Genomic DNA, 16,690 nt, shown 5'->3' on the forward strand with positions numbered 1-16,690 from the left:
AAAGAGTAATATATTGTGTCATGACAACTAAGTAAATTAGAGTATGCAGGTGCTCGCTCTCCTTGTCGCAGGTGCTTGCTCTCCTTGTCTCTGTGAGCCTGGGGCCAGCTAGTGTATATCTCCTTCATATGTTATGGCCTCTCTGGTCACTGCTGCTCTCTCATACCCAAAGCTATTCTAATCAAAACAGACTTGCCCCAAGGGGATGTGGCTGCTAGGTTTCAAAATATATAAGGTATATGAGATACTGTAAAATATGCATTATTGCATCTAAAATACTGTATAAAAGAAGCATTGTTATTTTAACATGGTAAAGATCCTAACAATTGTTTTGAACTATTGTATTCTTCGAATCACACCTCTGTGTGTTGGAGGCAAAATCGAATGCATTTATGGGGACAAAGGCGGCATTGTAGGTCAGCTGGAATTACTGAAGTTCATGTTTATGAGATGTGGCATGCCTTAGCTTGTGCAGGGTACAATTGAGAGGACTGCAGTAGTAGGCTTATAGGTATGGGATGTTATGCATCTCTTCCTATACAGGTACAAAAGACCCCCCACCAGAGCTCTACAACCACAGCGCTGAAATGGGGTTTTGTCGGAGGATGGAGCTGAGGGGCCTCGTGTTAATTATTTATGATGCTTGCGTGCAGCTGTGAAGGGGAGCGGAGCACAGGTGATTGAAGCTCACAGAAAAGACAGGAGGGAGCGGGGTAGAGTGGAGAGATGGGTGATGAACAACATCATCACCAACATCAAAAGGGCTGAGAGACTACTGTGCAATGACACGAAGAGGAAAAATTAAGCTACTTCTCTATACAATGATGATGGTGGTATGTCTCTATCCATGTAGGCTACAATACCTCGTCACACCGTATGTGGCAGTGCGAGCTGGTTATTGGTTATCTTGCTCTATGTTACAGTTGTCAATTATATTTGTCTTCGCTTGGTGATTTGGAGGTCAAATCAACACTGTCGATGCTGTAGTGCATAATATCAATCACACCTTACGTTGGTAGATTCGCCCCCCGTCGTTCCCTTCTCGCTCTAGCCCTCCTCCAACACACACCCACTAGCGCACCACCCCTTCCTTGCTCTATCGCAGCCAATGAGATTCTACACCCGACAGACTGAATAACCCATAAATCGGTTGTAGGAAAAAGAGCTGCTTGCACTAGCTGTTTCGTTTCAGTGAAGACTTATCCTTTTAGTTTTTTCTTTTTCTTTTTTTGTGACCGTTTATTTCCTCCGACGATCCCGAAGAGAAACAACGAGATTTCCACCCACGGCTCTCAGGCTCCGACACGCGGCAAACTCATTCATCCACTCACACGCGCCTTGTCTATCCGATTGTCCTTGGGACCACGCGCTCCCCGCACGAGGATCGACTCTTGATAGCAACCGATTTTATTTATCCACAGGAAGACTAAGCACTTGCATCTCCCCTTTCGCTTTATCCTGCTCAACCCTAAACAAGAATGGTCATGGTGAGTAGGGAACAATTTAGCCTATGCTAAGCGCATCTGTCTTATAGGCTCTATCTAGCTAAGGTTATTATTTGTCTACATTTTATAAACTGCTTTGTGTCATCACCTACATTATTGCACATCCGCAGCAGTAGCTTCTAGCCAGGTGATTAACTTCGGTGTGCGTTTTATTCCGTATCGAGCTATCCCATTTTTTGGCGCTTTGTTGTTCATAGTCGTGATGCTCCTGCAGGTGTGTGTGTCCGTGCGTCGGTACATCTGTGTGTGAAATGTACATTTTTGATGTGAGTATTTCATATCAGTAGCCCGTGTCTGATAAGCCAAGCCCAGCTTAGTAATTAGTAAACATGTGTGGGTGAATTTGTGATTATGTGGGTGAACTGCAAAATAAATTGCGTTTTGTAAATGATCTAAGTTAACTGGATTTTCCTTTGAATAAGCAAGATACAAATATGAGCATGTATCAATGTATATAACTAGTGTATATTTGCAGGCTTTAACATGCATGCAGTAATAGCAAATTTATATACATAGTGCTGTTCAGGCATCCTGTAGTGCCTGAGGGTAGAATCCAGGGGCGTAGGAATGGGTGGGCCTGGGTGGGCACACCCACTGGGGAGGCAGGCCCACCCAATCAGATTGAGCAACAAAAAAATATTAATATATTTTTTTCTCTACTTGTCAGTTTTCCCAGCGGGACATCATTTGTATTTTTACCTAATCACAGTACTTGACTTGGGCAGGAGCTCACCGGAACTGAAATGTTCTTCTGCTTGAGTTCCTGCACCTCCTATAGAATATTAGCTCAAAAGAATTGAGGAGCTCCTGCACCTAAGTATAAATGGTACCTTCACCTAAAATGAGTAACGGCATCTATACTGAACAGAAATATAAACGCAACATGTAAAGTGTTGGTGCCATGTTTCATGAGCTGAAATAAAAGATCCCAGAAATTTTCCATATACACAAAAGTGTATTTCTCTCAAATTTTGTGCACAAATCTGTTTACATCCCTGTTAGTGAGCATATCTCCTTTGCCAAGATAATCTATCTACCTGACAGGTGTGACTTATCAAGAAGCTGATTTAACAGCATGTTCATTACACATTACATTACACCTTGTGCTGGGGACAATAAAAGACCCCTCTAAAAGCTGCAGTTTTGTCACACAACACGATGCCACAGATGTCTCAAGTTTTGAGGGAATGTGCAATTGGCATGCTGACTGCAGGATTGTCCACCAGAGCTGTTGCCAGAAAATGAAATGTTAATTTCTCTACCATAAGATGCCTCCAACGTTGTTTTGAGAGAATTTGGCCTTACGTCCAACCGGCCTCACAACCTCAGACAACGTGTAACCACGCCAGCCTATGTCCTCCACATCCGACTTCTTCACCAGCAGGATCATCTGAGACCAGCCACCCAATGAAACTGAGGAGTATTTCTGTCTGTGATAAAGCCCTTTTTTGAAAAACTCATTCTGATTGGCAGGTCCTGGCTCCCAAGTGGGTGAGCCTATGCCCTCCCAGACCCTCCCATGGCTGCACCCCTGCCCAGTCATGTGAAACCCATAGATTTGGGCCTAATTCAATTTCCTTATGTGGACTGTAACTCAGTAAAATTGTTGTTTATATTTTTGTTCAGTATATTTCAGTCCAAGTCAAACACTGGCCTAAACATGCATACAACATCAGATAGAATTCATAGCAAGCCGCACCAATGTGTTGGAGGAGACACCATACACCTGGCGACCGTGTCAGCACGCATTGCACCCAGCTGGAGTCACTAGTGCATGATGGGACAAGAACATGGACTTGAACCAGGATCTCTAGTGACACAGCTAGCACTACAATGCAGTGCCTTAGACCACTGCGCCACTCGGGAGGCCCCTTGTTTTGCCCATTCTAACATTCAATTGAACACTAACTGAATGCCTCGAATGCCTTTCTGCCTGCTTTATATAGCAGTAGGAGCAAACCATTATTGTGAATGGAGTGGTGTACCTATTAAAACTGTGTATATTGACAATAATAATAATATCACATTTTATTTGGCAATGCCTTTCAGGGGACATCTTACATACAATCTAGTGCTGTATATAAAATATATTTAATTTAGGCCTATGCAATGCATTTGAATTATGCTTGATTATATGCTGGGGGGAAAAACATAAACAAAACAAAAAATCTATTTCAAAATAATGGGTGGGTTCTGGCACATGTCACTTCGCACTGATACCATGTACAGTAAACTGTAGCTATCGCTGTGTAGGCTAGGCTACAGTGTGTAGGCTACTCACCTTTAGCTAGCTAGCTAAGACAGACTAGCCAGCTTGGCTAGCAAAAACTTGATGGCCAAACAAAGCTCTGTAAAAAAATGTCAAGAGACCGTGTATAGAAGAGGATATTGGAGCATTTGCCAAGTTTTCGCCATAAAGGGCCTCCAGTCCCCCTCTATATCAGTCATTGCTGCTTGCTGCTGGTGATTCTCTGATCCACCTCTACGCAGACGACACAATTCTGTATACTTCTGTCCCTTCTTTGGACACTGTGTTAACTAACCTCCAGACGAGCTTCAATGCCATACAACTCTCAACTTCCGTGGCCTCCAACTGCGCTTAAATACAAGCAAAATTAAATGCATGCTCTTCAACCGATCGCTGCCTGCACCTGCCCACCCGTCGAGCATCACTACTCTGGACGGTTCTGACTTAGAATATGTAGACAGCTACAAATACCTAGGTGTCTGGTTAGACTGTAAACTCTCCTTCCAGACTCGCATTAAGCATCTCCAATCCAAAATAAAATCTAGAATCGGCTTCCTATTTCGCAACAAAGCATCCTTCACTCATGCTGCCAAACATACCCTAGTAAAACTGACTATCCTACCGATCCTTGACTTTGGCGATGTCATTTACAAAATAGCCTCCAACACTCTGCTCAGCAAATTGGATGCAGTCTATCACAGTGCCATCCGTTTTGTCGCCAAAGCCCCATATACTACCCACCACTGCGACTTGTATGCTCTCGTTGGCTGGCCCTCGCTTCATATCCGTTGCCAAACCCACTGGCTCCAGGCCATCTATAAGTCGTTGCTAGGTAAAGCCCCGCCTTATCTCAGCTCACTGGTCACCATAGCAGCACCCACCCGCAGCACGCGCTCCAAGCAGGTATATTTCACTGGTCACCCCCAAAGCCAATTCCTCCTTCGGCCGCCTTTCCTTCCAGTTCTCTGCTGCCAATGACTGGAACGAACTGCAAAAATCACTGAAGCTGGAGACTCATATCTTCCTCACTAGCTTTAAGCACCAGCTGTCAGAGCAGCTCACAGATCACTGCACCTGTACATAGCCAATCTGTAAATACCTCATCACCATATTATTTATTTAATTTATTTTGCTCCTTTGCACCCCAGTACCGCTACTTGCACACTCATCTTCTGCACATCTATCACCACAGTGTTTAATTTGCCATACTGTAATAATTTCACCACTATGGCCTATTTATTGCCTCACCCCCCTTATCCTACCTCATTTGCACACACTGTATATAGACTTTCTCTATTGTGTTATTGACTGTGTGTTTGTTTATTCCATGTGTAACTCTGTGTCGTTGTTTGTGTCGCACTGCTTTTATCTTGGCCAGGTCGCAGTTGTAAATGAGAACTTGTTCTCAACTAGCCTACCTGGTTAAATAAAGGTGAAATAAAAATAAATAAAATAAAATAGATTGCATTGATCTAATCGAGGGCCTTAAAGACAGTTTCAGTACATTCAGAGACAATGATCAACATTACAACACTGTTTTTATTCAACACTTTTAGAAATCATGAAAAACGCTTCTCCACTTCGACTCGCACTCTCTCCCACCCTCCGATGAGACTTCACCATCAGTCCAGTGAAATAAAAAATAAAAAAGTAATTTCAATTTATGCTCCGGTGTACCTTGCAAGTAATTGGCTACAACAACAGACCTATTACCAGTGCTATCGTGTAGCCTAGTTTGAGACTCGAGTTCTGAAATGTAAGGGACTCCACGTTATTTATAATAAGGGGAAGGCCTACATGGAGAAAATCATACCTCTCTTATTATATAGGAAAATGCATGAAACAATAGTTATTTCCCGTACTTTTTTGGATGAATTGGAAGTAGAACTTTACCCTGTGTTCCCCGCCCATGCACTATAGTTCGACCCTATAGGCTATTGATAATGTAGTTGATATCACACAATCTATTGTAGGAGCACTTGATCTCCCGCCCCCAGCAGAGAATTGCACTCGGCTTGCATTTGGACTCATAAAGTGATCTCGACTAGAAAGGTTGGTGACCACTGTTCTTGTCTATATAGGCTGTGGATGCCTATTGTGATCATTACTGTTATATTAGGGCATTATGTTCTAGTCTTATAGTCTATTAATAAAATAAAATACAAAAATTGTTTATTTTTTGTAGGTCTATGTGAGTCGCATGTTAAATAAAAGAGTTGTGGATTTACGTAGGCCTACACGACTATTTGATCTATAATGCGAAATCACATGTTAGATGGTTTGTTGTGTGTAGTCAATTACAGTAGGGTATAGGGTAGGTTATGCTTTTTTGATCGTTTAATGATGATTTGAGTGCCCAAATTCTTGCCCGCCTACATTTTTTCTGGCCCTGCCTTCAACGGATTTCTGCCTGCGCCACTGCCACAATCACTCTTTGCACTCAATCAAGCAAAGATCTTTGCTGGTACCAAAAAGCTTTTCTTGGTACCAAAAAGCTTTTCATTGCCAAGCGCTCCTTGAATCGGCGAGGTTGCCAGAGTGAAGATGTTAACTTTGTGGAGGAGACTGCTGGACAGACAGGTGCAGGAGCCAGTGAGAAAGCTGCAACACACCCTTCCAGAGAGAGGGGAGCTCTGACCTCACAGATGAGGAGGAGACAGGGGAGGGGACTGCAGCCCAAAGCTCACGCTGAAGCCTTTTGCATTCTCACCCAGCGTCTCTGGAAGAAGGGAATGCCTGCTTTCACAAGCCGCCTACTGTCTAACCACCACTAAGAGAGAAAGAACGAAAAAGAGAGCTCCAAGTCAGGGGGAAATTTGTTCAGGCGCTGGGGAGAGAAAACGTCTGCCGGCTCACAAATGGAGTGGAATGGGTTTAAAATGGTAAGGAGGCTGCAGCTTGCCAGCCGCTCATTGTGCCCTTGCATCCATCCGACAGCCTGCAGCAGTAGCAGTAGCACCATGCCTCACTCAGTGTGCCTTCCTTCCCTAACAGTTAATGGGGTGTTGTTCATCCAGTTTTGGGAAAAGGCGATGGGTATCGGTTTGCACAAGTCTTAGATAACTGTTCATGATACCTGCACACAGCAAATGTACAGTACATTGTGTGGTTTTAAGTCTGATATTTTTCTTGCATTAAATCTCTTTATCATGTTGTGCATTGTAAATAGTAGATAATACTTGTTATATTTATGTATTTATACAAAGCATTATAGTGCACATTTTGGTCGGTTTTATTTTTGTAATGTTTGACAGTGTATATAATGTAGGACTACAGTCGTGAGCTTGCATTTGTGAATTTGTAGTGTACCAGAGAGAAATAGAGTGTGTGTGTGTGAGTGGCTCTGTAATGCGCATGCCTGCACTGGTGTACATTTCCCTTCACTTGGACAGGTTTTCGCCTGTGTCTCCTCTGCTTCTGCCTCTGATGCTGCTGGTAGCGCTTGTCTGTGCTGCATGGTGGATGTGTTTGTTTGTGTATCCATTGTTGACAAAAGGCTCAGAGTGACTGCCTCCCCAGGCTGTTCCTCAACTGGTTGGAGGCAGTGCCTGCCAGGGACTCAGTTTAATTCCCATCCATCCTAAACAACATGGCAGGGCTGACTAACTTTTATTTAACCTATCTTTCTGCATACACAAAGAGGCTATCTTCCCTGATCTCTAAATTCCCATATCCATATCAAACGTTCTCTTATTGTATGCTGTTAATAATAAGTTTCATAAAATGTTAAAATTGCATGATACTGATTTTAAAATGTTGTCCCTATCATAAAGGGAATTTGCCAGCTTCTGTATTAGCATCTTGAATGTGGGAAGCATTATTCATTTTTGGAAGTGAATATTTGATTGTTTGTGTGTGGGCTATTCCCGTGCAATCAAAATGCTAATTGAAAAGAACGCAATTCCCAACCATGGTGACAGTGATAGCATCCTGTCTCCCTAACTGCTCGCTGTAGCGTATTGATGGAGGGACATGCCAGTAACTCAGTGTTAAAGGAGGCGGAGGCGTTGGGAGGGAGAGAAGGAAGGATAGAGAGAGATAGGGGGAGATATCCAGTGTTTATGGTGTGGAACTGAGCATGCTCCTCATTGAGCAGCACCCTGCTGTCTGTCAGTGGGGCTCAAGCACTGGGCAGTGTCACCACAGTCAGAGCTAGACTACTACTGTCCTCCAGCAGAGCTACAACACCCACAGTGCAGTCTCTACTGTTCAGCACCAGGCTTATATATCAATGCTAATAAGTCGAGTTGATCAGATTAATATGAAGTAGGGTTTTGTGAGCAGGTGTGTGGCATGGCACAGAGGGGCGCAGGCAGTGCTCAAATTGAGGGGGTATGCCTTGTTAGGGGGGAAAAAGGTCAAAAGCGATATATAACGGCGCTTTAGGATAGAAACAAGCTGTACGTTCCACGAGAAAGACGCGACTCCGATGCACATTTTTAATTCGTCTCTATGGCATTATGAGGCTGAGTTACGGCCTTCTAAAGAAAAAAATAATAATACTTTGGAAGTGGTACGCGCCATTTGGAGGGTTTCGGGGAGTGGAACATCAGCTATATGAAAGATACGACTTGGAAATGAGACAGCATACGAAGCTCAACAGGACTTTATTCTGAGTTAGGCAACCACCATCTCAATTAGTTCACGTGACAAACAGGAATTTATAGACACACTCATGAACATCCAATTCCCATCCTTACAGAAGTTATCTAATGTGTGACTGACTATTGCTATCAATTGAAAATATTTGTAACTAACATGATTAAATTACATATTTGACATATTTGTTAGTGAAATAACATTTGTGAAAATAGTCAGCTTTATTTTCCCTATCCATATTATATTAAATATTATATGTAATTATAATTAAATTGCCTACGCAAAAGATGTCATGAGTCATGTTACACTATGTAGAATTGCAGGAAATTTGCTTCAAAACAACAAACAATCTCTAGGGCCCTGAATTAAACAAAACCCACTTTTGGCAGTATATTTAACGTATCTCAATGAACAATAATAAAAACAAATAGGCCCAAATACAGAATCCGTTCAGTATTTTTGCCTCCAACCTTGACCAACTCACATTTTCCACATATCTGTTGAACTTATTTAATCTTTCACATTAGCTAATACAAGTCAGTAGAACAATTCTCATTCCTTACAATTGGCAAAAATACAGAAATAATTAGTGTGCTTTTGTCAGCAAAAACACTAATGTTATTCTCTGTATGTCTTCTATTATTCAATTTCTTCCGTTTGCCAGTGCAACTGCTTGTTTTATGTCTTGAACAGTGTTGTAAGTCATAAAAATTAGAAAATACTGTTGAAATGCATTAAGTATCTGGTTTTGTACTTTTAGTGCTTCGAACCAAGTCGTCAAGTTTTTAATGTTGTGATCTGTGATTTAATTTTATCTTAATTCCACCCTGCTCTTAGGCTTGCTTAGGCCGAAGCCCCCCCCCCCCCCCCCCCCCCCCCCCCCCCATACATAGCATACCCCTTGTTAACTTTGCTGACCTCCGATTGGGAGAACTGGGGTAGAGAGGTGAGAAAAGAGCTGTGGGGAGTGTGATCCTGAAGGTGGGAGAGTTTGCGCTTGACTGTACGGTGCTAACACACACAGTGGCGTGTCAACAGGGCTCTCAGATTCTGAGTGAGAGAGAGGGTAAAGAATATTTTATAAAAACAGGTTGTGTTCTCTTCGGTTAGGTGTCCATTGTTGTGAAGAGATGTCATTATAAAACTGACCTGTATTACCTCAAGTTCAGTCAAAGACAGGATCTAGGCGAGGCACGGTCCACCTGGAAGAAATAATGATTTATACCTGAATCAAGTTATGGTTGAAGGAGATATACGTGTGGGTGTTAGAAGAGTATTAAAGATTGTAGAGGGTCAGCCGAACAACAGTGGAGATGATTTGTGGTGATTAAATTAGCTTCCCTTGCTCCGCCTTAGAATCTTTGCTCTTGAGAATACTGTACGACAATTAAACATGAACAGGCAAAGTTCAACTCGCTGAGTGCTGTTTCCATCTATCCAATCAGGTATTAAATATCATGGTTACCGTTGTTACATGTGTAAAACAAATATTTGAAAGGATTACATGATAGTTACATGATAAACAGTAAATAACAAACTGCTAAACCATTTCAAATATCTGTTTTGTCATGGCTGTCTGTTAGTTCATGTAATTCTTTTCTCCTATGCTTTGCTGATGCAGTTGTTCATAGAGCTAAGATCAAGTAAAACTGACAAGTGTACAGATGTAGATGGACATTGCAAATTAGAGCCAGACCCCTTTTCTGCAGTCAAATGACCAAATCGCCCTCTAGTGGCCTCATGGGTGGAATGTTATTAATATTTTTCATAATATCATAGTCAATCAATATTATTTTAAAACAACAGCCGAATTGCCGGTGTTTCTATGTCAAACGGTTTTGTTATGTTTCAGTCTTCTGTGATGTATATTAAGTGTAATATTTGGATGCAAACTCAAAATTGAATACATTTCAAATCTATATCTGACATGGTACAGGAGTCTTCTTTTTTAAGCCCATAATCATGTGTGTGAGGTGCATACTTTTGTTTCAAAGTGGGTTGTTTAAGACTGCCAATAAACACTTTGTGTGACCCTGATTTAGCCCACTGCAGTAAAATGTTACTATTAGTCAAATTAAGAGAGGAGTAAAATGGACAGTGAAATACTTCTCCATTACTCCACATGGCAGTTTCTTTCTACCCATCTGTAGTCAATACATGATATCAATGTTCAGTACCATGCCTATCATAGAGGCATCTAACCATTAATTACAGTAATATAACTGACCCCATGCCTCGCCCTTACATAGCAACTGAATCGTACCGTAGAACCGTTGAATAGCCAGATGTGGACAAATCACCCATAAATGCCCTGCAGCTCTCCAATGTTTTGTGTGAGATGGTATGGTGTTGTTGCTGTTGACATGCTGAGGTGCCTCTGGGAGAGGACTTGGACTGAGTCTCCAGTCCCTGAGCAGCGTGGGTAATTAGTCACAGCTGTGGATGGACATTCACATGCAACTCCCAGCTGAAATGACACGCTCATGTTTGTGTCCACTCAATCGTCTCATGCTATCTATCTGCTGCCTGCCTGCTTCTGGTCAGGCGTAGTCACTAACATGGGAGTATCTGAATCAAAGTGACGCTTGTTAGATAACTGCATGTTTAGATTATTTATGCCCTGAAGGGGATCTATAGTAAGTCAGTTGGAGTGAGATTTAAAGTCGAATGATAAGTCACATATATATGTATGCAAGTAGAAAATTAGCTTTGTAAAGTAGATTTGCATTTCAACTTCCAACTTATGCCATAAATGTCGCTTATGTATAATTGATTTAAAAAATCAGTTTGTTTTATTGATAATACTATGAATTTGAAAGCAGTGAAATAAGTGTGTCCCTATAAATGTTTTAGCGGTATTAATAATACTAATGTAATAGCAAAAAACACACAAACATTTTCTAGTGAATGTATTTCCTCCTTTTCAACATACCTTAGCCTATACCCAAAACAGCAAGAAGTAATGAGCTAATGCCTATTTGAATAAGCCGCTCTGAACCATTGTCTCAATTATATGGCTTCGTTCTTAAAAATGCCTTTTGTTTGAAGACTAAACATACATGAATATCAAGAAAACGGTTTCTTAAAAAATGTAATAGGCTTCCACAGAGGCGAAGGAATTCAGCTGTGAGGGGGAAAATGCTTTAATAATACAAGCCTAATTCCTTTGGCGGAAATTCAAATTGCCACAGACAGACAATAATCAGCTGCAAATTCTTAGCGCACACAGGGTCATGTTCTTGTTGTTTTTTTTGCTCCTGCTTTTCTGAGTAAATATTCTAAAGAAAAATCAGGGCATATATATTCATATATCCTATCTACATCTCTGTTCATTCCAAGATGGAAGTAGAACCCTGACTTCCTTATTTCTACGGTTCTCTTTCTTCATCCTCCTCTGTATTCCGTGTGTTTTGGTATTCATATAGACGTTTGGGTTTGAGTGGCAGTTTCTCCTGAGACTGTGCACAAGCTGCACACTCCTCTGATCTCCATTTTGCATCCCAGGAAAAGGAGAAAAGATAGAAGCAGCAGCTAAGACAGCAGCAGGCTTGGTGTCGCTAGCAGTTGCTCTGTCTCATTGTTCAACGTTGCCAAGTAAAGTGGCCTCGTACTGTGATGTTAAAGGCTGTTTCAAGGTCATCCTTCCAACATACCGGTAGAGGACAGAGCACCCACTGACAAGGGGTCATGACTGTGGAACTGCCAGTAGCTTCCATAACTCCCTATTAAGAGCATGTGGAAAGCTTTACTACCTAAAGGTATTCAAGAATGAATAGGAATATGGCTCATACCTTTATGTTACTATCTCCGTCAACAGCTGAGACAAGCATGAGGGCCATGCGATTTGATCACCGCCAGTAGAGTAGACATTAGGAAAGGGATTCATCCTGTATATGCCTATTCCCTTCATATCAACGGTAACATGTTCTCCTCAAACTAGATGGAAATAGGAATTGTACTGCAGATATCTATAGACAGATAAACATTGGAAGCAATAAATAGAACCGGCAAGTTGGGATCCAGAGAGATAGATGTGATCTACTACATGTTTCCCCGGCATGCTATTGAAATAAAACTCTGTTTCAGAATTTTCCATGGCACATACTATATTAACATAGATAGTCTCCTGTGGGCATTTTCAATTACACTGTACCACGGCAGAAGGAGATTAATCTTCTATTTTGAATGCATGCCACATTTTATGGTTTAGTTGATATGCAGGGGGGGTAATCTTTTAGCTGTGAGTATACATTTAGGCTTTTTGTCTTCTTGCTGCAGCAGAAGCTAATTTATGATGGAACCCTTTTCCAATCTACACAGAGTCGATTTTTATTGGACCTAAAATATTTCAATCTGTTTCCAATTTTCTAATGACCTAATATGCTCCAAGTTAGTATATAATATTACTAATAATTAGAGGGTTAGTTTCACAGATACACCAGTTTTAGTGGAATACTACTGTTTAGATGCATAATAGAGCTTGCACTACTTGTATGATAAGTACCAGTGCGATGAAATGTATTGCACATGGATAGATCCATAAAATAATGGATACTAATATAGTAATGTACATTAAACTGTCATACAAGGATATTCTAATGAATCCGATGTCTCTCCTGCTCTTCAAAAAAAGTATGTATTAACTGTCTCAACGGTCTCTAAATGTCTCACATTCTGGTCATTGGAGACACACAGGCAGGCTGCCTGAGAAGCAGCGGATGGGGAAGCAGAGTGGCGCAGCGGTCTAAGGCACTGAATCTCAGTACTAGAGGTGTCACTACAGACCCTGGTTCGATCCTGGGCTGTATTACAACTGGCCGTGGTTCGGAGTTCCACAGGGTGGCGCATAATTGGCCCAGTGTCGTCTGCGTTAGGTTGAAGGTTTGGCTGGGGTAGGCTGTCATTGTAAAATAAGAATTTGTTCTTAACTGACTTTCCTAGTTAAATAAAGGTAAAAAAAAAAAATTAAGAGATCAGAGGCAGTGATTAGATTAGATTAGGAGGAGTCTTGCTCTGCTCAAGCTGGGCTTTAGTGTGTGTGTGTGTGTGTGTGTGTGTGTGTGTGTGTGTGTGTGTGTGTGTGTGTGTGTGTGTGTGTGTGTGTGTGTGTGTGTGTGTGTGTGTGTGTGTGTGTGTGTGTGTGTGTGTGTGTGTGTGTGTGTGTGTGCCTGAGACTCTTCCTCTCCCTCTCTGTTTTGTCCCGGCAGGTAGACAAGGCTTAGCCCTGCTGCAGCTTCTTTTCTGGTCTTTTACCTACAGGCTATTTGTACATCTTTAAATACCTGTTTTATCTGAGCAAATATGACTCATCCTAGCTTCAAATCGGCATTAATTAAAAGTACAATCAGGGGAAGGTCTTTAGGCATGCTCAAAGGTTTGATGAACTAAAGTCCCAAGTACATTAGTTTGTTCTAATATGAACTAAAACATTTAAATCTTTAATTATGACTAGAGTGGGGTTTTTACATATTTCTATTTTAGACCTTACTTAGTTAGCAAGGAAAGGAGAGGATGCTTGATCAGAAAAATGGCTGCCTGCCAGCTACCTGTAGAGATGTCCTCACGACACCTGGTGCTGATGCAGTGGAACCGTGCATGGCTTCTACACTGGCTAAAAACAACCTCGAGAATAAAATGAGGTTTCGCTTGAAATGCAAACTAATACAAACCAAGGTTGCATTGTACTGTAGTCAAAGGTAGCTTTCCTTGTCCTCCAAAGGCAATGTCACCTTAATTCAGAAGTATCCCACTCGTGTAGATGAGGGTCCAATCACGGATATAGTAGTGATAGAGTGCCGTGCGTGTGTGCTGTGAGGGGTGACAGTGTATTGGCCCTGTCGTTGGGAATCAGCCTTAGGACTGGGGTAAGATGACATGGGGTGATACAGACTGACAGAATCTCTCATTTTCTCTCGCTCTCTAGAATATGTGTTCCGAGTTACTATCTGCTTTAGTTAAACTATTTGAAAGGAAATCACATAATCTGTCGTGAAGACTTAATAACCTATTAAGGGATCATTCATATGAGCAGTATGATTAGTCCGCTGCATGTAGTATTGATGTTTAGTCAGTGATGAGGCTGTGAGGCACTCTGAGTGGACCACTGTGTTCAGAGTTCAGTTCCAGCAGGCCTTTGGCAACCTGCAAAGATCACATCGTCTGTCCCCATGCTGGCTCATGGACAGGACCTCCAAAGTCCCCTGGTCCCAGGGCTGGGGCCAAACATGCAGGGTTCCAGGTACAGGGTATGGCCAAGCTGCCAGGTAGGTGGCCAGGAGTTCTCACACTACTGCAGAGGAGGGGAAGGATAACACAGGTCAGTGAAGCCACATAAATTGAAGTGTCATCTCAGAATAAAGATGCTCACCAATTTCCTGCTTCCGTGCATTGGTGCAGAGTTGGGATTTAGCCAATGTACAAATGGCTTTAGTCCACCTTGGGTTTGGCTGTGGCAGGCGACTGCAGTTTGTAGGTCCCGACGGTCACTATTCATGGGCTGCTCATTTTCTTGACTAAGACAGTTTACTGAATTCAGGCCTAATTACAATTCAGTTATGTAAGAAAAAGTTTCAGGCTCTCCCAACTTTTCCCTTCTAGTGGTTATTAAGTGGTATTTTGTTTAAAATTGTACGTCTCCTGAACATAGTCTGGCTGACATTTACTTCTACTTTAGCATTGGCTTAAAAAAAAAAAGAAGATAAATCGTATTTTCCATTATCATCAGAGTTGGGAGAAGGAGAGGGTGATTTAAGGTGCTAGCAGAAAGCTTTATCAGCCAGTGAGTTAGCATGAGAAGTCTGTTTGATGCACATGGTGCTTCCAGAAGAAGTTTGAGTTACACAGACAGACGAAGATAGCTGTCTATCTGAGATTTAGCCCATGGTCAAAGAATGTCAGGCTATGACCTTCAAGAAAGCAGACCTTGGATACACTCACAACATATTTATTGTATAACCAGTGAATAGTTTACGTTTGTATTGAGAATATATTCTGGGATTTATATAAGAATCTACAGTTGGACAATAAAATAGGGAATTCATCAAAATGTAGGACTGATGTCTCCAAAGTAGTCTGAGATTAGAGTAGATATTTAAAGAGCTGGATTTTGATGCTCACCTCTGCATCTGTAATTAAAAGTGACGTGCTGCCTTCTCATCTCCTGACCTTTGACCCTAGGAAGCGTAGAGTGCACTTTGAGGGGGTTGAGGCATGCTGGGGGTTCTGGGAAGGTTCCATCGATCCTATGAAACAGTGGATGTCATAAGGGGAAAAAGTAAAGCAAAGTTAAATGAAATATTCCGTGCATACAGCACCTAAACATGTATTATTCTGAGTCACACAGAGAAGAGGAGAAAAAAAATCTATTTAGCAAAGTAGATGCGGATCGATGTTGGTGGAGGCAGGCGGGCGAGGTGTCCCAGATTACTTTCCTGATTGATCCAGCCTAGCTTCCATCTGACCTGCAGGATGTGGTGAAGTCAAGATGTGTCTGATGGAGGTGGAGAGGCAACCAGAAAAAGATGGAAAAATAACATATTGATAGCATGGATGGAACTTCACTGACCAGGAGTTAATATACAACAATCGTATAAATCCCTTTGTCTGAATGGGTTTGATAACTCAAGTACCCTCCTAATTTGAAACACTTTGAGGGAGTTGGGGCATGCTGCGGTTTACAGGGTTGGGTTTGTGACCCACTCTCTCCTTGGAGCCATGGAATTACCATTTCAATGGATGGAGGACACTGTCCGTCCACTGTATTAGAATGTGCTTGTTAGAGGACAGGTTTACAGAATACTGTACTATGAACAACCCATTTATTTAAAACATTTAGCTGACAGATTGGATTTCATTCCATGTTTCATGATTGAATATTTCCCAGTAAACAGGAAATCTGAAAGGATAATTTTACTGATAGTCTGAGGATTCAGTGTATAATATCCTGTTGGGGTCATCAGATCATCCTCTGTACCGGCAGAGCGCAGAATGCTGGGATGTGGCGAGACATTGAAATCACAAACAACCATCCATCTGACCTCCATTTTGTGTCAGGCGCTATCAGTTAAATGATACTACTGCCGCATTGTGATAAACTGCAGTGTCTCGTCTCTGCATCCATCCCAGCAAAGCCACGGGAAATTGATTGTCTAAGCTCGTTTGGGCAGGGGAGTTCTGGCTGGCAGCAAAGCGGCAGTTTTTACGGTGTCACCGTGGCATAGGAGAGGCGTCTGGTCATGTGAGATTTGCTAGAGGATGCAGGCTGCGGAGGGAGATAATGTCCTCTCTGCAGGCAGGTATGGCATGTCCTACATGACTGCCATACCCGACACACACCGCT

General features: G+C 42.0%; 1 protein-coding gene across 10 annotated transcripts in view; it reads left to right on the forward strand.

Annotated features, from left to right (window-relative positions):
* The window catches only part of LOC129855268 (ELAV-like protein 4), an 84,538-nt gene that overhangs the window by 13,292 nt on the left and 54,556 nt on the right, over positions 1-16,690 (forward strand). The window contains exon 1 of one of the 10 annotated variants that reach the window (XM_055922746.1): positions 1,070-1,487. The exons of 7 other annotated variants lie outside the window; for them this stretch is intronic. In XM_055922746.1, coding sequence (XP_055778721.1) covers positions 1,479-1,487 — 9 coding nt within the window. In that variant the 5' untranslated portion in view covers positions 1,070-1,478. Of the gene's footprint in view, positions 1-1,069; positions 1,488-6,444; positions 6,636-16,690 lie in introns of those variants that run through there. 2 more of the 10 variants (XM_055922743.1, XM_055922742.1) reach the window with 2 other exon arrangements.

The sequence above is a fragment of the Salvelinus fontinalis genome, chromosome 5 (assembly GCF_029448725.1).
Source record: "Salvelinus fontinalis isolate EN_2023a chromosome 5, ASM2944872v1, whole genome shotgun sequence".
Classification (NCBI taxonomy): domain Eukaryota; kingdom Metazoa; phylum Chordata; class Actinopteri; order Salmoniformes; family Salmonidae; genus Salvelinus; species Salvelinus fontinalis.